The 23,675-nt window shown below is 38.6% G+C and overlaps 1 protein-coding gene and 1 long non-coding RNA gene across 2 annotated transcripts; both read left to right on the top strand.

Moving 5' to 3' along the window:
- On the top strand, positions 1 to 23,001 carry LOC111021173 (ubiquitin interaction motif-containing protein). The gene is made up of 7 exons (XM_088119386.1): positions 1 to 647; positions 1,049 to 1,127; positions 10,214 to 10,347; positions 15,924 to 16,047; positions 16,199 to 16,384; positions 21,751 to 21,822; positions 21,913 to 23,001. Exons 1-7 carry the CDS (start codon positions 256 to 258, stop codon positions 22,735 to 22,737), a joined length of 1,812 nt encoding a protein of 603 aa, XP_087975512.1. The 5' UTR covers positions 1 to 255; the 3' UTR covers positions 22,738 to 23,001.
- Positions 16,391 to 21,458, top strand: LOC111021174 (uncharacterized). The gene is made up of 3 exons (XR_015788682.1): positions 16,391 to 19,995; positions 20,067 to 20,549; positions 20,766 to 21,458. It is a non-coding gene; the product is annotated as an uncharacterized LOC111021174 (long non-coding RNA).
- Positions 23,002 to 23,675: the final 674 nt, after the last annotated feature.

The following is a 23,675-nucleotide window of genomic DNA, read 5'->3' as shown; positions in this document are numbered from 1 at the left end:
GCAGACGGACCATCCCCAAATTCGGGGGGGAAAAAGGAAGAAATAAAAGAAAAAGAATCATCAATTCCAAATTTCCAATCCAAATTTCTCCAGTCACCTGCTTCTTTGAAGTCGAATTCTTTGAAGTCTCATCGAATTCGTCCTGTTTTCGCCATTTTCAATCCTTAAAAAACAGATATATGATATTGATTTAAGGCGTTGGAATTGGTGCCTTAATTGGCTAGGGCTTGTTGCTCCCGGATCTGCAGGAATTCAATGGCGGATCAGGAGGAGGAGGACCTCCGGACGGCTCTACGGATGAGCATGCAGCAGCACTCGCCGCCGGAACCCAAACGGAGCAAGCCCAGGGATTCCCCACTCGGACCTCCGACTTGCTCATCGGAGGAGTCTCCGGAAGTCAAGACCCGGCGGTTGCAGCGGGAGCTTATGGCTGCTGCTGCTGAAAAGCGAATGCTGGCTTCTAAGAGCTATTCCCAAGCGGTTGGTTCTGCATCAAAATCGGGGAAGAAAGACAAGGAGTTTAGTGTGAAGGATGTGAATTTGGGGAAGGAATTGTTGGAGAGTGAAGCCAACCAGTTGTTTTCAATGGTGTTCGGGGACGGGGTTTCCAAGGAAATACTTGCGCAATGGAGTAATCAGGGCATAAGGTGTGCTAATTTTCTGTTCTAGCATCGCTTTATTTATGTTGCAACTTGATTTCTGCATGATAGAGTAACGAACTATCATGGAATAATAGGGCTGCAAGTGGAATTGATGGCTCGTAGTTAGAATAGGACTTCACATTTTTTGAATTTTAAAGGTGCCATTTTTTTGTGATATGTATGTATCTGAATTGATTCTTGATATATTACAGCATTTCTTTTTTGAACGTTGAGTTCATCAACTGTGGTCCACTTCCACTACAAACTATAATTTGCAATGACATGCAGAGTTTCTTTCCTTCAAAGTGGTTCAACCGGTTTTACTTTGAGTTATAAAAGAATCAAAGTATATATGGCATGTTCATTTCAATACCCTTATTGGTTAATACGGAAAGAACTTTCTTTAGGTTTAGCCCCGATCCAGAAACAGCAATGGGCTTAGTGCAGCATGAAGGTGGGCCCTGTGGCGTCTTAGCAACTATTCAAGTAATCCCTGATTTCTCAGAATATAGTCTCATAGCATCTAATTTGACATTTTAGTTGAAAATCGTAATGTTTTCAAAATATCTGCCTTTTCTTACTTTGCTCATGAATTTATGCATATCCACAATTAATAATTTAATATCTGAACTGAAGTCTTCCCTCATTTATCATTTTCCTGTTAGTTCAAAAAACGAGAATTTCAGGCTAGTGGTAGTATTGCATGTGAACATGTCACTTAAATTACTGATGCAACCTGCTAAACTTTGTTGAGTTTGAGATTTTTTTTTTTTTTTTTTTTTTGCAGTAAATTATATTTGTAGATAATTTGGTAATAAGCCCTTGCTTTGTGATTGAATTTCATATTCAAATATGTCACTGATGGGCCCTTAGGTTGTCTCTTTCTATAGTTTCAATACATCCTTTGTTTCATATCAAAAAACACAAAATAATGTCACTGATGGAGAACAATTGATTCTTTAATTGTAATAGTTACAAAATTCTTCCTATTTTATTTAGAGTTGGCCTAAAACTAAGTACGATGGTTGATTTTTGTTTTAAAATCACCAAGGGAAGGTTGTTAGAGGCCTTGATTTTGGCCATTTGGAGTGTTTCAATGCGGGAAAATTCTTTCTTATCAATAACCTTCTTCAGTTTATTGACGATACCATTCTCCTCATTTATCAACACAACAGGGATTAGTTTAATCTTTTTAATATTATTAAAACGTTTGAGGGAACTTTTGGCTTTGAAGTTAACCTCTCAATTCTAAAATTGCTGTGATTAACTATTACAATTCAAGGTTAGGAACGTTAGGTAGATTGGGTGGTTGTAGTGTTGAATATCAGCTTATGGAAAACCTCAAACTAGAAATGGAATTTGCTCTCTTAAAGCGGAATGCTCACTTCACACTTTTGCAGACCTCTCTCTCGAACATACCTATGCATCACATGAGCACTTTTTGATTCCCCAACAAGGTTCCTTCTATTATTAAAAAATGTATAGGGGACATATATGGGGATAGTTACAAATCAAAAGGTGGATACCCTTTGGTAGGTTGGGAAAGGTGAAATTTCCAATCCCTTTTGGAGGATTCAGTTTTAGTAATCTTCATAGTGAGAATCGTGCTCTCCTTGTATCCCATTATAATAGAATCTTGCCCTCCTTGTAGAATGGCTATAAAGATTCACTTTTGAAAAGCATCCACTATGGAAGAAGAGCTGTGGCTGTCAAATTTGGGGTCAAAAAGTATGATTGGTAGCTTTCTTTTCACCTAATGCCACTAAAAATTCTAGAGGGTTTAAAGAGATGTTCTGATTTTGGCAGATACTGTAACTTCTAGAGTCAACTTCTTGGTGGAAAAATGCCTCGAACAGCATTTTGGAAAGACAGTAAAACTCTCTCAAACCTGTTTCGTAGACTTTATGTTATTTTCAACAGCAAGGATCTCTTTATCAACCAAGTTAGAACTCCTATAATGCCTCTTGCGATTTCAACTTCTAGAAATCTTAATGGCATAGAGATTCAAGATTGGATCTCTGTCATTAACTCTCTTACAGACTTTTCTTAATCAAGCTGAAGATGAGCTTTATTTGTTCTAGTGCCTTCAATGTTAAATCCCTTCTTCAAGATCTCATCAAAGATCTCTCGGCTTCAGGTCTTGACCTTTGCAAATGGGTGTGAAAGGAAAAGTGCCCCAAGAAAATAATGCGTAGGAGAAAGTGCAAAGGAAAAATCCAAATATTTCACTCCCACCAAATTGTTGTTTACCAAAGTCGTCTTCTCATTGACTTCCCTATGACATCTCAATTTGGTTCTACTTGCTTTGCTCTTTTGGTTGGTTGGTTCCGATTTACATAAAAAGCTTGCTTTAGTTCTTTTTTGGAGGATGACATTTCAAAGACAAGGCTAATCCCTCCGGTAAAACACTAGAGGAGCCTTTTTTTTTTGGATATTTTGAAATAGAGGTGGAAAAGAATATTTCTTGGATGAAGAAAAAGTTTCGTCTTTTTTATTGGACAATCTTATAGGACAAGATTATTTTTGTGGCTCTTATGAATGCTGAAAATCTATTGCTGGCTGTTTGACGATCTTTTTTTGATAAAAACCTAACTTTCACAAGAAAATGAAAGGATATACAATTGAGCAATACAAAAAAATCAGTCCAAGACAAAAGGAGCCAAGAAAAAAAGGCAAGCCTCCACAGAAAAGGGCTCTAGCTGTTCAAAATCAGAGACAATCTACAAAATGACAAAAATGTCTGAGAAGTTCCACTACCACTTGTGTGGTATTTTTTTGAAGAGGTTTTGAAGTTGAAGCCAAGTGGCTGAAGGCAGATATGGGGGAGAAAACTATTGTTTTTATAATCACGTTAAGAATGTATACCTCCAATGGTTGTGAAGATCACTCTCAAAAGGTTGAGGTCTTTAATTGTCGTTGATTTTTCTTATAAATTGGATTCTTTACTATAGTGGAGTAGTTGTTTATGAAATAGAGGAATCATGAGACATAAGGAATTGAACCAGTGAGAATAGATTCATATGTCGAAGAGAGTATCTGCTGAAAGGCTCATGTGATTGAGTCGATGCCCTTGGCTAAGAGGAAGTAAAAAAGAGACTTAAAGGGGAAGATAGTTTTTATTTGCCCTTATTCTCCACTTCAATATTAGTTCTAATCTTTTAGTATCTAATAAATGGTGTGATTGAGTAGTTTCTTTCATTTTATTTCAATTACAAATTTAAATTTAGTTTATTCATCCTGGCACTAAAAAGTACAATAGAATTTAAATTTCACTTTCAAGTTCCAAAACATAAATATAACAGATGTTTGAAATCTAGTAAAATGAAAATGCTCACAGAACTTTTTGTTTGAAAAATTATATTTTGAACTAGATATTTCATTCCACGAGTTCTATTCTATTGTAATATGGTATCAAAATTTTTACTAATTAGTTGTATAGAGTATGCTCCAAAGTATTGATTAATATTTTTATATATATATTTTTTATAAGAAATAGAAAATACATTATAAGGAAGGGCAACAAAACCATCATGGGTTGACCTAATGGTTAATAAGGGCGAACGTAAATAGTAAAGGGCTTAGGGGGGATGGGTTCAAATGATGGTAGCTACCCATCTAGGATTTAATATTCAACGAGTTATCTTGTCAACCAAATGTAGTAGGGTTAGACGATTGTCTCGTGAAATTAGTTGAGGTGCGCGCAAGTTGGTTTTGACATTCATGAATATTAAAAAAAGAAAAGAGCAACAAAAGTAATCTAGGGTCTCGTAGAGGAAATCCCCGCCTAAGGGAAGTAAAGAGTAATAGCATCGTTAATGACCAAGAAAAGGCTACAATTACAAAATAATTTAGGAGGGTTTGAACACCATCAAGACAACATATACTTGGCATTATTACAAAATGAATAAAAAAGAATCTGTATATGTGAAGATCCTCTGATTTCGCTCTCCACACAGATGCCGCTAGCCGCACAATTCCAAAATATTTTAGTCCTCCCAAAGTTTCTATCAACCAATCCTCCATTTTATTGGGAATCATCAATGCACACCCACATCATTCAGCACAAACACCCCCTATGCCAAAGGACAAATACCCATATGCCAAAGGACAAATACAGAGATGGTCTAAAGACCCTCCATCTCTGTGGCAAAGGCCACACGTAGCTTCTATCAACCAATCCTCTATTTTTATTGGGAAGACAATGATGCACAGCCACTTCATTCAGCACAAATGCCCAACCACCTCGTAAAAGGACAATGCAGAAAGAGATTGTCCAAAAGGCTCTCCATCCGTATGGTAGGGGCAACAAATAGAAGGCAACAAGCTCCAGCTACTTAACCATTGTATTTAAGCTTCTGTGTGCCAGAAAACTTTTACTTTCTTCAAGATTTTAAACTTCCAAGCTTGGTCACGAGAGGCGATCTCCTATTTCTGGGCACATGAACTAGATTTACGAAAGCTAATTTGGAAGAAAACTGCCTAGACTTTTCAAGGATCTACACGGCCTTTTCACGCTCATTTTCCAACACAAAATTATTGACCTTCTCGATTATCACACCATCTAGCTGCTCAACTCCCTATCAAATAACCCTTTCCTGAACTCTAGATCTCAAATTTGCCGATGGTGCCTCCAACAATAAAAATATGGAAGTCTCCTCACGGTAGGAAAATGTCGGCTGGAGGAGCCTCTTCAACCCACGGGTCTTCTCATAACCATATTCCTTTCCCATCTTCTACTTTGAACTTCAAGATTAATATTTATTTTTAACAAGAAACAAACTTTGCATTGATACAATGAAAAGGAAGAAAAAAGTTCAAGGGTACAAGCTCCCAAAGGAAGCGAAGAAAGAAGAAAGACAACCAATCAAAGGAATTAAAATACAAGGTAATATACAAGATCAAAGAAATATCAGAAAGCTAAAAGAACGAAGGCCGAAGAAACTTTCTTCAACAAAGCCTAGCAAACCCAAAATGATTATCTGCTGAGGAGGAAAAGACTGTCTGTTGAGGAGGATACCAAAATAATCGCTTAATGCAAATTGACCCCACAGAGTGAAGAAGTAATGATTTTGAAACCTCTCTCCACCGAAAAAAGACGAATACTAAAAATCTCAACTCTCAAATCTGTTGCAATATGGAACCAACTAAAAAATTTGATGCCCTTAATTAAAGCCTACCTATTCATTGATTGGAACTAGGGTAACGCCAACATCTTTAAAATATTTAAAGAAGCTTTGATTATTAGCGTAAGAAGCCTTTTCGACTACCAAAGGCCAAAGCTATTCTCGAGAAGGAGAAACCAAGACATCCACTTTCCCAAAAGAGCTTAAAGGGTCTTGATTTTCTGCAAAAAGTAAATTAAAATCTTCTGTAAGGGAAACCTCTGATAAATCTGCATTAGCAACCTCTTGATCTTCTGAAAATCTTGTTGAAGCCTGGCTACTGACACTAACATTGAAATCTTCCTCATCATCAAACAAAATGTTATCCAGCTTATTTGACTGCTCACTCGTTGAATTTATGATACCATGGCTGTGTGATGAATTGCCTTTAGAAGCCTTTTCATCCAAGGAGGCAAGAAAGTGGACCTGATTGGCCAACAAATTATCTTTCTGGAGCCCTCCTCTTTCCTTCCTAAAGTCTTTTTTTATAATCGTTTGATTCAAGCTGGCTACCTTTGATGAGTCAATACCAATTAAAGCCTCAGTGAGTGCTTCTTTTTAGAATAATAAAATGGTAGGGAAGGAATAAAATTCCGTGGTGGCAACAAATCAGGGTTTAATCTAGGGCTACTATGAGCCAAATCGTCAGATGTCTTGGTTGCCTTATCACTTTCCAAAGGATGAGATTTACTTAGTTCATTTCCTTGATCAGACATGAATCTCGGCGAAATGGTTTCCAGAATAGGTAGAACTTTTGGGCTGCCCTCTTGACTTTCGTTCAAAACCGTATAAAATCTTTCACCTTTTTTTTATCAGATGAAAACCCTTGAAGAGTCTGATCACCCGACAATAAAAATTAACTTTGCTCAATTGATGGCTATTAAATAATATAATTATCACAAATGATGTCTTTCTATTTTTAACACAAAATCTATCTTGAACTAATTATTCAATCTTATCTTGCAAATTCTTAGAGGGCGTTTAGGGCGTAGGTTCGACATTGGTAGCTTGAGAATATTAAGCCTGGAGCTAGATTTGAGTAGGGATGGCAACGGGGCAGGGCGGGGTCGGGGGGGCCATCCCCCGTCCCTGAAATTTTGGGGGGGATTCCCCGATCAGGGAACTCGTTCCTGATACATATATATTTTTTAATTTTTAATTTTTTTTTGAGAAAGATTTATAAATATATTAATTCTTTAAAAATATAAATTATTTTTTTATGGAATAGTGTAAAATTTAATTTAATTAAATACAATTACAATGTTCTATACAATTCAAAAGTATTTATAAAAGTTAATATATATTAATATTATTATATATAAAAATATAAAAATTAAAAAAATATTAAATGGGGTGGGGACGAGGCGGGGAGACCTCTCCCCATCCTCGTTGGGACCTCGATTAGAATCCTCGGTTTGACCCCGTCCTTGGTCAAACCGGAGATTTCCTGACCTGACTGGTTCGAGTACGAGCAAGGATCGGGTCCCGCAGGTTTTTTTGCCATCAGGGTTAAAAGTGCATGATTGGCTTTTGGAAGCCGGCGGCTGGCCTTTTGAAGGAAAGGGAAATATCCTTTGGAGCTGTGCAACCCTCTTCTTTGGACTCTTTGGAAAGAAAGAAACCTTAGGATCTTTGAAGATTACCTTCGATTTATTTTTCTTTTTGCCTCAATGGATAACATAGTGATTCATGGTAGTGTTGTAACCATGGAAAATTCTTTTGGAATTATAGCTTTTCATTGGTTTTGGGAGGCGTTGGCGGATGCGGATTAAAGGCTGTCTTAGATCCACAAACTTCTCAATTCTCATAAACGGGAAACCAAGAGGTAAGATTTTTGCGAAAAGAGGAATTATACCTAGGGATCCCCTCTCCCCCTTCCTTTTTACTATTATGGGAGACTCGCTTAGCCGATTGATACACTTCTACCGTGAACAGAGAATTTTAAGAAGCTCTTTTATTGGCCATAATGAGGTTGAGATCACTCATCTCCAGTATGCAGACGATATAGTCATTTTTTGCCCGAATATCAAAGACAATCTAGAGAGATGGTGGATGTTTTTGAATATCATACTGATGGGGGTGGGTCTCTCCCTAAATCTGGATAAAACGGCGCTACTCAGCATTAATATTGAGAGAGATGAGCTCTTGCACCATGCCTCCACCTTGGGTTGTAAGGCTGAGACTTTTCCCATTAATTATCTAGGAGTTCCTTTGGGAGGTAATTTCAAAAAGGTCTCATTCTGGGATCATATTGTGGATAAATTCAGGAAGACACTTGATAATTGGAGAAACCTGTTGCTCTCAAAGGGAGGAAGGCTCACTCTGGCTCTATCTGTTGTCTTCAATAGCATTCCTCTCTATGCTTTCTCCATCTTCAAGGCCCCTAACAAGGTGATTTTGGAAATGGAGAGAATTGCGAGAAACTTCTTTTGGAGTGGGCACGGTTGTCGTCCCCAACGACATTTAGTAAGCTGGGATTGGACCTCTTTGCCAAAGATATATGGTGGATTAGGGATTGGCGCCTATGAACAAAGAAATAATGCCCTGCTTCAGAAATGGTTGTGGAGGTACATTCAAGAAGATAATTCTCTGTGGAAATGGGTCATTTCGAGTATTTATGGTAGAGATCCTTCGGAATGGTTGTCCCCCCTCCCAAAGGATCGCCCAAAGGAAGGCCATTGGTGGAAATTGCTAGGCGAAGTCCCTGTTTTTTGAGATTCCTTTCCTTTAAACCCAAAATGGGCAGAGAATCAAATTTTGGAAAGACAAATGGCTGGGAGGTAGCCCTTTGGAAGTCCAATTTCTAGAGTTATACACAATTTCAAATAAACAAGAGTGTACTGTGACAGATTGTTGGAATTCTGATCAAAATGATTGGAGTTTGGGTTTTAGAAGAGGCATCATGGAAAGAGAGATGAATAGCTGGCTGCGGTTGGTGGAGTTACTGGATCATTTAGATGGAGGCAGGGAGATGACAAGGTGGAACGGACCTTGGGTGGTGAGCAATTCTTTACCACGAAATCCACCTTCCTAAAACTAATGGAAGTTACCCCTTTTAGAAAGACCCTTCCATGAATTTGATATGGAATAATGGAACTTCTCCTGCCCTAAGAAGATAAAAGGTTTTTTTGTGGAGCCTAGCATATAGAAGCATCAATACTCATGAGAAGCTAAAAAGGAAGCTCCAAAATTGGTCGTTATCTCCCTCGGTTTGCCTTAGAAATGAGGAGACAATTGATCACTTGTTTCTCCACTGTACTTTTGCTGCAAGATGTTGGTCTTTTGTGATGAGGGAGTGCGGCCTTTCGGGCTGCCTTCCTCAGTTGATTGATGACTTGCTACTAGAGATTATTTAGGGAGGTTCTCTTAAAGGGAAAGGAAGGGTTCTTTGGTGTTGTGCTGGTAGAGTGTGTCTTTGGAGCATTTGGAAAGAAAGAAATCAAAGAACTTTCAATGATACCTCTACCCCTTTTGATAATTTTTGTGAAAATGTACAAATTACCACTTGGTGTCTTACTATAGGAAATTCTTTTGTAACTACAATCTAGCTTTACTATCCCGTGATTGGCAAGCTGTACAGTGGTAGTCTTTTAGGGGAGGGCCTCCTCGGCCCTTGCCCTTAGGTTGGTTTCTTCTTTTGGTTCAATACATTGTGTTTCTTATTAAAAAAAAAAAACAATTCTAAGATTTTTTTTTTCTAAAAGTGCTTCAGGCACGGTTCCCTCTACCCTCAGCTCCTAGGATGTTATTTAGTTCTCCTCTTTTGAATATAGTTCTTTGTTTCATTAAAAAAAAAAAAACCGTTCAAAATCTCTTGGGTAATGGATGCGGATGTTTCAAAGATTGTTTCCCAGCTGATGTTCGGTCCTTTTTTTTACCTCCTAAAGCAAACCTTCTTTGGGTAAATGGTGTCAAAGCTATCATCTCGGAGATTTGGTTTGAGAGAAACCAAAGGATTTTTGAGGAAAAAAGAAGACCTTCGGTGGAGTGCTTCAGCTTGGCTAAGTTTAAAGCGTCTCAATGGTGTGCTCTATCCAATCTTTTTGCTAATTATTCTCCAAACATGATATATGTTAAGTGGGGGGCTTCTTTTTCCCTAGTTAGACATACACAGGATGATACTCCGTCTTTTTATTTTTGTTATTCTGGATTGTATCTTTTTATTTTATGTTTTTTCACTCCCTTGGAAGTTTGTATCTTTGAACATTTTATGTTCCTTTTCATCTATCAATGAAAAGTTCATTTCTTATTTAAGAAAAAAAAAACCGATGACATCTTACCTACTGTTTAGGCAGCATTGTATTCTTTATTATGATTTGTGCCATCTATATTGTCTGATATTTCCTGTTTATATTTATGGCTTGATCTGTAATTAATTTTACTTATGCCTATCTGGTTTTGTTATGACAGGCATTTGTTCTGAAGAACATTCTTTTTTTTCCGGACGAATTTGGTAAAGTTGCATCAAATATGAGTAGATTGTCTAAAAGTGAATGTGTTGCATCAAATAATTTTGCTGCTCTTACTGAAGATGTGAAAAGAAGGTGATTAATCTTTGTGTGGTAAATAATCTCTTTTCCAGGTTTGGTAGAGGCGCTTATGTTTGAATGCAGATATGTTGGTGTTGGTGTTTACTGTTCAGTTTGTCAATGTTCCTGCTTGAAGAACTTGTATACATGAGCAAGCCAGATCCTGAAAATACCTGCATTCTTGTTAAAAAATCCATGTTCTGTTGCAATTTTTTTATGCAATATATATTATTTTCTGGCAACTGTTTGGAGTTTCAAGGTTACTCATCCATTCTAGCAACTTTTCTTTTAAGCCATGAGTTGCTCACACTATGCACTTCATTTTGGTGGGTGTGAATGCTTTTGTGGCACATGAAAGGCCATGGTCTTTCATATAACATGCGTGACACTACCAGTGATTTCGAGGCGCACCCGGGCGCTCGCCTCAAGCGAGAGGCGAGGCGATTTCGCCCAGGTGCGCCTTGCAACGTGCCCAGGCGAGCGCCTTCAACCGGGCGCTCGCCTTGGCGCGCCTCGACGCGCCTTTGCTCGCCTCTCGCCTGAGGCAAGGCGATCGCCTTGTTGAAGGCGGGCGCACAACAAGCTCACCTCAAATGAAAAACCCTAAAAATTATCCAAATTCTCCTTGACAGCTTCTTCTTTGTCTTTGGTTCACCTTCTTTGTCTTTGCCGGCAACTATTTGCCTCTGTCGATCGTCGAAATTAAAAGGAAAAACATTAGGATGGAAGGAGAATGAAAGGTCGAAGAAGGAAGAATGAAAAGTAGCTGAAAAGTAGCAGAGTGGAAGGAAAAAGAAGTGTCGAAATTAGGAAGAAGAAGATTCAGATGCAAAGAGAAGAAAAATAAGAAAAGTGGGAGAAAAGCAAAAGCCAGAATTACATTTTCAAGAAGCATTAAATGAGGGTCATGCATGGTATTATTTTCAAGAACATTTAGTGCTAGTGCCATGCATGGCGACTAATAAACAGATGGCAGCTTAAATGGGTTATTGCCATTGCGTTTTACGATATAAAAACTTTTAAAATTTTTATTTTTTAATTTAAGTGAACTTTTATTTAAATATTAAATTATTAAAATTTTTATTTGTTAATTTAAGTGAACTTTTATTTAAATATTAAATTATTTTTTTAATGTTTTAATGTTTTAAAACACGCTTCTTTATTTTACTTGATATATTTACTGCTTAATCTTATTTAATCTATTATAACTTTGGAATTTTATATATATATATATATATATATATATATATATATATATATATAAATAAAGGTGCGCCTTGCTTCACTCAGGCGTCGCCTTTTTATCGCCTCTCGCCTTAAGGCGATCTAAGGGCTTGTCGCCTTGAGGTGCGCCTTGCGCCTCGAAAACACTGGACACTACCCTTTTTTTTGATAAGAAACAATTGTATTAGAACAAAAGGAGAACATAGCCTACGGGCGAGGGCCGAGGAGGCCCTCCCCTAGAGAACTACCACATTATTGCTTGCCAATCATGGGACAATAAAGCTAGACTGTAATTACAAAAGAAGGAGTAAGTCATCAAGTGACCGTATTAATGTGTACATCTTCACAAAAAATATCAAAAAGGGTAGAGATATCATTGAACGTTCTTTGATTTCTTTCCTTCCAAATGCTCTAAAGACAAACTCTACCTGCGCAACACCAAAGAACCCTGCCTTTGCCTTTACTGAACCTCCCTGAATCATTTCAAGTAGCCAATCATCAATCGATTGAGCAAGAAAACCCGAAAGGCCGCATTCTCTCATCACAAAAGACCAACATCTTGAGGCAAAAGTACAATGGAGAAACAAATGATCAATTGTCTCCTCATTCCTAAGGCAGAGAGAGCAAACAGGAGATAAAGCCCAATTTTGGAGTTTTTTCTGCAGCTTCTCGTGTGTATTGATACTTCTATAGGCTAGGCTCCAAAAAAAAAACTTTTATCTTTCTTTGGACAAGGGAATTTCATATCAACTCTATAAGAGGAGTCTTTAGATAAGGGGTCACTTCCGTTAGTTTGAGGAAAGTGGATTTCGTGGTAAAGCGTTTCTCACCTCCCAAAGTCCATTCGACCTTGTCAGCCCCCTGTCCCCATCTGAAGGAGTCCAAAAACCCCACCAAGCACATCCAACTATTAATTTCTTTCCCTGATGCCTCTTCTAAAGCCCAAACTCCAATCATTTTGATCAGAATTCCAGCAATCTGCCACAGTACATTCTTGTTTGGTTGAGATTCTATATAAATCTGGAAACTGGGTTTCAAAGGGGGTCTCCCAACCAAGTATCTTTCCATAATTTGATTCTATGCCCATTTTGAACTTTAAAGGATAGGAAACTCATAAAATAGGGACCTTGTTTAGTAATTTCCACCCATGGGCGTCCTTTGGGCGACCCTTTAGGAGGGGGAGGCAGCCAACCGGGAGAACCCCTAACATAAATACTCGAAATGACCTGCTTCCACAGAGAGTTGTCATCCTGAATAAATCTTCATAGCCATTACTGAAGGAAGGCATTATTCCTTTGTTTGTAGGCTCCAATCCCTAACCCACCGTACATTTTTGGCAAAGAGGTCGGATCCCACCTTACCAGATGGCGTTGGGGATGGCTACTGTGATCATGCTAAAAGAAATTTCTAACAATCCTCTCCATTTCCGAAATCACCTTGTTAGGGACCTTAAAGTTGGAGAAAGCATAGAGAGGGATGCTATTGAAGACAAATAGAGCTAAAGTAAGCTGATGTAGTTAAGTAGCTCTTCATAGCTTTTCTCGATTATTAGCTACTGATATAGCTTTTATTTTAGTAGCTTTACTTTTACTGCACAGTAACAATAGTTACTCACGTAATTCTTAAGCTTGAAACCTCTATAAATAGGTTTCAGCCTTTTAATGAAAGGGCATTGAATCATTTCTTAAAAAAACCTTGTGAGGTGCTGCATCAAATTGGTATCAGAGCATCCCGATTTTCTGGGTTGTATGGCGGGAAAGAAGTCGATCAACATTGGTGACTCTTCTCTCGTCAACAAAGAAGTGGAGCAAGCCTCCATTCTCTCGCCACGATCATCAACCGCACGCTTGCTGTCGGTTGAAGGAGAGGTGAAAACCATCCAGCAGGATGTCGGCGAGATTAAACAAATTTTGGAGATCATCCATGACAAGCTCGAAGCAATGAGTGTACAGCAAGCTATGGTTAGAACTCCTCCTCAAAATGCTACAAGATTGGATCAAGAAATGTGGATGGAGGATCAAAGGACTAATTACCTACCGGAGAGGTACCATACTCCACCAAGAAGAGTCCAAGAAGTCAATCGGAGACCAAGAAACCTCCAAGAACAGCACCTTGTGCAGCCTAGAAGGTACCAAGATTATGTTCTTGAACCAAGAATGCTCCAAGAACCGAGAGCTGTCCGGCAAGACTTCAACCAAAATCTTGGAGTTTGTACAGCAAGAAGGTATCAAGAAGGTTCAAGCAACAATGTTGGAGTTTGTACGAATTTTAACAAATTAGTTTCATACAAGACTAAGGTATTTTGCCACCAAACTCCAAACAACAGCCATGGAATTTTTCTTTCTTCTTTTACAAAACTCCCAACTAGAGAAAAAACCCCAAGTGATACCTTAACCAAGATGGGAAGATTTTGCCACCAAAAGAGTGAAGACACTTCAAATGATTTCATAAGACCAACAAAAATTTCAGAGGATGCAAGAGGTAACTCAATTTTGCCTCAAGTTGCTGCCTTCGATGTTGATTTCAAAAACTGTGGAATCAAAAACTCTTCTCAGGTTGTGGCAATTGAACAAGAGGATGAGTTTTTTCTTAAGTTTGACAATTATTTTGATGGGGAAGAAGAGGTTGATGAAGAATTGATAGGAACAAATGATGATTCTACTTTTTCTTTGGCTACATTGTTCTTTGAAGTGGAAATGCAATATGTTAACGGGCAAAAGAATCAACAAGAATCTTTATTGAGATGTTTGGGTCAAGAATTTCACAAGAATTGTCAAGATGAACCAATGAAGAGGGAGAATCTTTTACTGGCTTCTGATTTTTTCCAAAGAAAACTCCCTTGGATAAGTTCAAATAACATAGAGGATGAATTTCTTTTGAGTTTTGCTGATTATTTTGATGAAGGAGATGAAGATTCTCCAATTGAACTTCAAGAACATCGGCTACAAGAAAATGCAAGAAAGCTCTTCCTTCCAAGTAGACTTCAAGAATGTAAATACAAGAAGAAGAAAGTGGGTAGTTTTCCGAAGGATCCCGAGGAAAAGAATGTTGATAATTTGGAACACTTTTGTCTCAACAAATTATTGCATCAAAATTTCTTGGGATTTAATTCAATTTGGTCACTTTATCGTTTTTTTGATGAGTTAAAAAAGACATTTTCGATTGGAGTATTTTTGAACCACAAGAAGAAGCGAGTTTCTAGTTTGCGGATTGTTCACCGCCTTCTAACTCCACTACTTTTCAACTCGAGGACGAGTTTCATTTTGGGGTCGGGAAAATTGATGTAGTTAAGTAGCTCTTCATAGCTTTTCTCGATTATTAGCTACTGATATAGCTTTTATTTTAGTAGCTTTACTTTTACTGCATAGTAACAATAGTTACTCATGTAATTCTTAAGCTTGAAACCTCTATAAATAGGTTTCAGCCTTTTAATGTAAAAAAACCTTGTGAGGTGCTGCATCATAAGCCTTCCCCCTTTAGAGAGCATAAGGTTTCTCCAGTTTTCAAGCTTTTTCCTTAACTTATCCACAATATGATCCCATAAAAAAGCCTTTCTGAAATTACCTCCCAAAAGAACTCCCAGATAATTAATGGGAAGAGTCTCGGCCTTACATCCCAAGGTGGAGGCATGGTGTAAGAGTACATCTTTCTCTATATTAATGCGTGACACTAACTTAAATACACTAACCTATTAAATCAGAAATCCACCCACCCTGCATCATGCATAGACAAGTGCAGATTGATGTGTTTTTTACTTTTGATATTTTTAAAGCTGGCGTTTCATATAATACATAAGACAACCGTGAATACAGACAAACTTGGTAAAGTCAAAAACCCACAATCCTGAATTTTATGCATAAACTAGTGCAAAATAATCCTTCCAAGTCCTTATTGAGTGTCAACCCACTCAGCATGCTTAAGAATGCATGCATGTATGCCGGTGCAGTGCACATGTGCATGTGTGGCTTTATATGCTTGTGTATTATATATATATACAGAAACCATTGTTTGTTGTGCTAAATGCCATGCCATGTGGAACACAGCTACCATGGGGAGAGTACCGCATGGGGCAAAATGGTATTGTTCTTGAGATTAAATTCTTTATATTTCGGGCATGCTCTAGTCTTAACCATGGCAAAGCCTTCCTATTTTCAACACATCATCATGGAATGCTGGAACCGATCCAGGCACATAAGGGTTTGAATATCTTACTAGAAAAAAAATCTACCAATTTCTTATGAGGGGTCTTTTTAGTCACATTTTAAGTTTACGAAACTTCCCAAGGAATAGTTTTTATTGAAGGATTATGGGCAAAAAGTTAAATACTTAGAAAGTCTACTCAATCTACTGATGACTTTTTTTGGCAGGGCTTTGATCAGAAGCATGGGTGAGATGTTGTTTCTATGTGGAGCTAATAGAAGTGCTGTCATTGCAACTTTAGGTGTGTCCGGAAACTGTGTTGAAGAATCTGGACACTGTTCAGGAAATGAGGTATATTAGATTTGACTTGATATTGATGCGTTCTGCAGAATTATTTGGGTCATGCTTGAATCCAGTGATTGCACATTTTTTTGGGCCATCAAGAGCTTGTTTTTTTTTTTATTGTATTCTTGATGTGATATGTATCTTTTTTGTTCCACAGATCATTTCGAATGCACTTGAGGGTCTTTCAATTGAATCGGGCTCTGATTTGCAGAGAGTTCTGAGAGTTACCTTGTGCACATCACCAGAAAGTGCATTACAGAGTCTTGGTGCAGCTCTTCCTGTCTTCCAGAGTCGTATGGGCGCCTTGCTATTCCTGATTTCTGCTTTACTCTCTCGAGGACTGGTATTTTCGTTACATCATGTTCCTTCATTTTAGTCACGGGACTTAATTTTGGTTGTGAATATGAGTTCAGTACCAATAAACTTACAGGCAGGGATATAGTTTTATTATCCTTAAAACCGAAACAATATCTTATTTGTTTATGATAGAAACACCCTTTCTATTACTTATGATCAGAGGATATTACAAGGAGCCAAGAGAGAATTAGAGAGCTCCCGGATGTCTATCAAATAGCCACAGACAAAATAGCCAAAAAATGGCTCCCTACTCCACTACCTAGTATGGGTGTTCTTTGGTCGGCCGTCATTGGTTTTGGGCTCAAACTGACACCGATCACTGACAAGTCGGTTCTTGTCAGCCAAAGCTCGTTGTTTTTGGAAGATTTTATAATTCCGATTGATCGTTTTTGCCGGCGGTCGGTCAGTTTTGGCTGAAACCAACGAAAAATGAGACGAAGAGGTGGGAGGAGAAGAAATATAGAGAAGAAGAGAGATTAGGAGAGGAAAGTATAGGCGCAGAAGAGAAAGGGATAACAAAATAGAAGGGATAAGAAAATAGAAAGGGAGAAAAAAGAGAGAGAAAAGAGAGGGAGAAGACATACCTTCAACTTAAAAAAAAGGTTAAGAAAGTTAAGAACACAAAAAGGGGGAGAGGGAGAAGAGAGAGAAGGGGGAAGAAGAAAGAGGGGAAGAGATGAGATACACAGAGGAGAGAAAGAGGGAAAGAAAGAAAATAGAAGGAAAGAAAGAAAAGGAGGTCGGAAGACATAAGAGTTAAGTGAAGAAATTGAAAAAAAGAAAATCAAACTTCAAGCTTAAAATCACAAGAAAACCAACGCATTTAATAAAACATGTTTTTGGTTTTTCCAGGTGCCGCTACAGTCTGTATTTAATAAATCTCGCACATATATATAATTTTATATAGGGTCCGTCGATTGTTTTCCTATAAGTTTCTATGGGCCGACCCGTTGATAGCCGACCAACATACCCTCAAAACCGACCAACCGCCTTTTGTCCAGTCGGTTTTAGTCGGTTGGCTCGGACCGCTCGGTATTTTGGGTATACTTGTACACCTATACTACCCAAGGTGAATATACCCTACACCAAAATACTTACACTGTCCTTCTACTACATGTACCGTGGTCCCTCCTAATTGTTTTGCATCCCTTTCCTATGCCCTATCGACCTGACCCCTTTTCCTAGAGTGTACATTCTTTATCTTAGGCCTATCATTTCCGTGTTTCCAAAGATGTACCTAGCACTAGCATGGCATCAATGGGAGAGAAAGAACTACCCATCAAGACTTGGGAGGAGTTTTTGAGTGGGAGTTTTTGAGTGTTACTACTGCATCGATTTCAGCCAACCCAAGATGGATCCTTATGTGAAAGCTTGGTCAATTGTAGGGGTGCTAAAAAAAACCTATAACCCGAAGAACCCAAGAAACCCAACCCAAAGGGATTGGGTTGGTTTAGGTAAATCCTTGGTTTTGGTTAATACCTTTTAGAACTGAAGGTTCGATTCGGTTCATGGATTCAAGAAAATATTTTAGGTTCAACCTGAACCGAACATAATATGTATATACATGTTATTTAAGTTTTAGGGTTTCTTTCAAAAGTCTTTAGATTGTGTCGCCGGGCTCTTTTCTCTCCTTATCCCATCCCATCACGGTCTCAAACTCTTATATCTCTTCTCAATTTTTTCTCTCTCGCTCTCATCTCTCTCTCATTTCGTCTCTATCATGTTGTTGTTCATTGTTCTCGGAGGGATTTGCTCTCATCTCACTCTCATCTTTCATGGTCTGACTCTCATCTCAGTCTCATGGTCTCCCACTTGATTTTTTGTTTCAGATTTGTGACTCATTGTTTTCCACTTGGTTTTTTTGTTTCAAATCTGTTGTTGTTTCGCCAACAGGAGCATAGCTCAGCGGTAATTGACATGTACTATTTTCCTTGAAGTTAAAGGTTCGATCCCCCGTATTCCCAAAATTTACTAAAAAATCCGTCGTTGTTTCAGTCTTGTCTATTGGGTTTCACTTGTTTCACATCTATGTTGGTCTAAAATTGTTTTTTTCACTCGTATTTTTTTCCAAATCTGATTATCAATCGTTTTTTTATATAAGATATGGGGTCCACTCTTTTTTTTTTTTGTCAGATCTGGGTTTCACAAACCCTGAAATATGAGGGTTGGGTTGTGTTGCCCACTTGATTCGGTTCCATCGGGTTGAATAACCACCCAACCTGAAAAATCCTATTGGTCCAGAAAACCACTCTAACCCAACCTGACCCCACCCACCCAACCCAACCTGAAAAAATTGGGTTGGTCCAAAAAACCACTCTAACTCGACCTAACCCGACCCCACCCAACCCAGCTCGTGTACATTCTATTCAGTTGGCATTTTTGTGTGGACTACCGCTTGTTAAATAAGGTGACCATATTTGATCAATTTCCAATTTCAGGTTGATGAATTTTTGGATGAGTTATTTCGTGCATCGATTTTTTTCTAAAATCGACCTTAAATCTTGATATCACAAGATCAGAGTGAAGGTAAGACCTCTTTCCGAATGCACGAACGACATTATGAGTTCTTGGTTATGCCATGTGGCCTTAGAAATGCATCATCGACCTTTCAATCATTGATGAATGATGTTCTTCAATCCTTCCTTTGTAAGTTCGCCTTAGTATTCTTCAATGATAATTTACCATGCTTCTCTTAGGAACATTTGGGCCATTTGGCCACTATTTTACAAGTATCACAAGGTCACTACTCAGTAGCCAATGCGAAGAAATGTTCATTCGGGCTTCCTCAAATTAAGTATTTGGGCCATATTGTCTCGGGCCATGCGGTTGCGACTGATCCACAGAAAATATCAGCAATGGTACATTGGTCAATCCCAACTAATTTGAAGGAAATTAGAAGGTTTTTGGGACCCACGGGATATTATCTCAAGTTTGTTGTGAATTATGATGCCCTCGCTTCTCCCCTAACCCAACTACTCAAGAGAGACAAGTTTTTATGGAGCGAAGTGGCAACAAAGACATTTGAAAATCTAAAAGTTGCCCTGACATCAATCCCAATTCTTGGATTACCATATTTTTCTCGCCTTTTCATTATTGAATCTGATGCTTTGGGCATGGGCTGTGTGATGTAGGATCATTACCCTATTCATGCCTTACTTCCATCACACTGGCACAAGGCGGTTTATGAACTTGAGCTTATGGCTATTGTCATGGCGGTGGCGGTACAAAAATGGCGTCCATATTTGTTGGGGCATAAATTTATCGTGCATACAAATCAGTAAGTCCTTCAATTCTTACTTTACCAGCATGTGATTCTGGAAAATGGATCACCAAATTATTGGGCTATGATTTTGATGTCAAATATAAGCCCGGGTTAGAAAACAAGGCAGCAGATGCACTTTGGTGATGGTGGGAGACTATCAAATTCAAGACCTTCACAGTTGGGGGCGGGGGGTGGGGGGGTGGTGTTGGTAATTTATAGGTGGTCGCTCATCAAATTTTGGAAGATTTTGAGCTGTCAAATATTGTCCTGATTTAAAGGCGGGTCGTGATGTTCCAGATGATTATTCTCCAGGGATGGAGTTCTGTATTACAGAGGTAAAATTATTCTACCTTCAAACTCACTTTCTATTTCTTTATTATTGCTCATCGATGGGGGGACATGGCAGGTATATGAAAGACTTTTCACCATGTGAAGTGAACTACAAATTATATTGGAAAGGGATGTGGAATCAGATTCAGATTTTTGTTAATGAATGCGCCATTTGCCATCACGCCAAGTATCTCTCCCTTGCTTCGGCGGGTTTATTATGACCTCTTCCAATATCAGGATCGTATTTGGGAGGACTATCTCCATGGATTTCGTTGACTTGAGGGGTTGCCCAAATCTTTGGGGTTTGATTCTGTTCTTATTGTGGTGGATTGGCTGTCTAAATATGCGTACTCTATTCTACTGAAACATCCCTTTACAGCAGGGTCAGCAGCCAATCCTTTGTCAGCCCATGGTAAGACTCCATGGAATTCCACGAAGTATTGTCTCTGATAGAGACAAAATTTTTACAAGTATTTTCTGGGAGGAACTCTTTCACTGCAAAGGGACAATCCTTTGTCAGAGTACTGCCTACCATCCGCAAATGGACGGCCAAACCCAGGTAATTAACCAAAGCCATGAGGCATATCTTTGCTGTTTTGCTATGGATACCTTGAAAAAGTGGTTTAAATGGTTGGCATGGGCTGAATTTTGTTACAACACGTCCTTTCATTTGGGGACGAAGATGATCTCATTTGAAGTTGTTTATGGGCGTCCTTCACTGACTATCTTGACTTATGCTGCGAATTATTCCCCTCTTTCCTCCGTTGACCAGCAGGTTAAGGATTGGGATGCAATGCTTGCAACGAAAGCCCATTTACACGCTGCCAAACAGCGTATGAAAGCTCACTCCCCAATTGTTTGGGCCTTTTTGTGTCCTTGCAAAGGTTGGGCAGTGGCGTACAAATTAGCACTTCTGCATTCCACCTCCATTCACCCGGAATTTCACATCTCTTAGTTACCTAAAGTAGGCAGCCACACCCTCCCTATTTTTCGATTACCGGCTTTCTAATGATGGGGCCTTCACTGCACAACTAGTTGAAATTCTGGGAGTTCAGACAGTTGACGAGACAGAAACAGGCACGGAAGTGCTGATCCTTTGGGAAGGCGCTACAAAGGAGGAGGCAATGTGGAAACCTACTGAGTTTATTGCCACACAATTTTCAGATTTTCACAATGAGGACAAGGTGTATCAAGATAAAGAATGTATATTCTAGAAGAAGGGGTTGGGTTGGTAGGGTATGTTAAAATGAGGCAAGACCGTTAGGAGGGCAGTGTGATATTTTGTAGTAAGGGTATATACACTCCGGGTAGTGAGTTAGAGGGGCATCTTTTTGGTTATTTTTGTCTAGGAATATTTGGGAGAGGTCCAGGAGCTCTCTAATTCTCTCTTGATTCCTTGTAATTTCCTCTAATCATAAATAATGGAGTGGAAGTTTCTATCATAATAATGCTCATTCATTTTGTCTTACCGTGCTCATGTCTTGGCTATAACTGCAAAAATGGTGGTGATGGATTCATTTGTGGTTAATCTGTCTTGCAAGTACCGATAATACAGTTATGCATATATAAGTGCCAAGCATACATTGTGAGCCTGATTTCTGGTTGGTTTCTTTTTCATAGAACTTAATAGTTTCTTTCACTTCTTTGTGTAGCGGGAAAAGATTGCTATTTGAGTTGAACTTTGCATAATGGATGTCAGTTTCTGATGATTTTTTTAGGATCTGAATGTTGTGAATGACAGTTTAATTTTACTTCTGTAGGATATGGTACAAGCTGACAGGGATGATCCAAGCCTTCCTCTCGTCACTGCTCCATTTGGACATGCCTCACAGGTTCTTTGATACACATTGTTTTTTATTGAATCATGTAATGTCCTTCGATTTCTGTACGATATATATATGTACGATCTTGTCATGAAACAGGAGATTGTGAACCTACTGCTTTGTGGACAAGCCGTCCCTAATGTGTTTGATGGAAGGATGGACTTAGGTGGTGGGATGTCCCTAAAAGGCATATCTAAAAGCGTGGAAGTTGGATTCTTAACTCTTTTGGAATCTCTCAATTTCTGTAAAGTTGGCCAATATCTTAAATGCCCAAAATGGCCAATATGGGTGGTTGGGAGTGAGTCACACTACACAGTTCTCTTTGCTCTCGACACTTCTGTACAGGATGAGAATGAATTGGAAGAAAGGGAGTCACAAATACGGAAAGCTTTTGATGCCCAAGACCAGAGTGGAGGTGGCGGTTTCATCAGTGTCGAAGGCTTTCATCAAGTTCTCAGGGAAGCAAATATAAAACTTCAACCTGAGAAACTTGATAATCTTTGCAGTACAGGATTTATAGTTTGGAGTGAGTTCTGGCAGGCAATTCTGGACTTGGACAAAAACTTTGGAGGTCTGAAGGATTCAACCGGATTGATGGGTAAGAAAGTGTTCGATCTTTACCATTTTAATGGGATTGCCAAGTCAGATCTAAATGGCAACCAAATAGCCTGTGGAGGTGAGACTCCAGTACAAAGACCTAGGCTCACCAAATTGAGGGTTTCAGTTCCACCACGGTGGACTCCAGAGGAATTCATGGCAGATGTAGCTGTTTCATCTGCTTCAGTAGGAAATGAATCCTCTGGTAAAGATGTTGAGGTTTCTAAACCAGAACCATCTCAACACGCCCCACTGGTCGATTGCATCAGAACGCGCTGGCCTCGGGCCATTTGTAGTTGGGCTGGTGATCCCCCTAGTATAGTATAATAATTTGTTTTATTTGCTTCCCTTTGTGCACAATGCATGAATGATGCGGCAAAAAGACAGGGTTTGTCATTTGAAAAGCACACATAATAGGTATAAAATGTATTACTTAGAACCATACTTTCAGGCTGTTTGTGCACGAGTTGTGTTATGTTGTAGCTTTAAAACATTCAATTCGATTTTGACGTGTTGGATTACTTGAACAAAGACTTATCTGGAATTTGTCCTCATATGATATAAGATCTCTCTCTGTGCTTTGGCTGTCAATTGGAAAAGGTTCCCTGGACTCGGAAGGTCAGTACTAAGTGTCACCGCCATTCTCGTCGTCGGTTGCAGCAAGTTTTCCTACCTCTGGAGGTGAATCAGGTAATTTTATCAGAAATTATGGCTGCTTGCTTATCAATTCAATACTGTAACTGCCTTTGTATAGTGATGCTGGTCCTCACTCCCACCTCATCTTCTAGGTTCCAAGTTCTTATTGTGTAGACAAGTAACATTTAGTTTGTGTTCAAATTCATTCATATGGTAACATTTTATGTTTAAGTTTTTATTCTCGAGGAAATGTAAACTATACTTGGGGATGTGTTATATATACAATTACAACTTAGAACACTTGCTACCTCTCGAAGAAATCTTTGTCTAAACTAGTTTGAATGATGAGTGTAATGCTGATGAAAATCAAAGTGGAATAGGTTAACCATACCGAATGCAAAATGATCTCTGATCCAACTTTTGATGGCATGTCCAATGGGTAGCAAAAGCATTTGCCATATTTGAAAGCTTACAAATATAGCACCATATATTTATTTTACAAATATGGCAAAATTTTAAAATCAATTTTCGTTTTTAAGTTATTCCCTTTTTTTTTTCTTATTTTAAGTTATTCTCATTTACTAATATACTTCATATTAAATATATTAGCGATGTAATAATTTTCGTTT

This window comes from Momordica charantia, assembly GCF_013281855.1.
Source record: "Momordica charantia cultivar OHB3-1 chromosome 11 unlocalized genomic scaffold, Mcharantia_2.0 BLBB01000011.1, whole genome shotgun sequence".
NCBI classification, from domain to species: Eukaryota; Viridiplantae; Streptophyta; class Magnoliopsida; order Cucurbitales; family Cucurbitaceae; genus Momordica; species Momordica charantia.
Note: the sequence above shows the minus strand (reverse complement) of the source record. Positions and strands in the feature narration are given on the sequence as shown.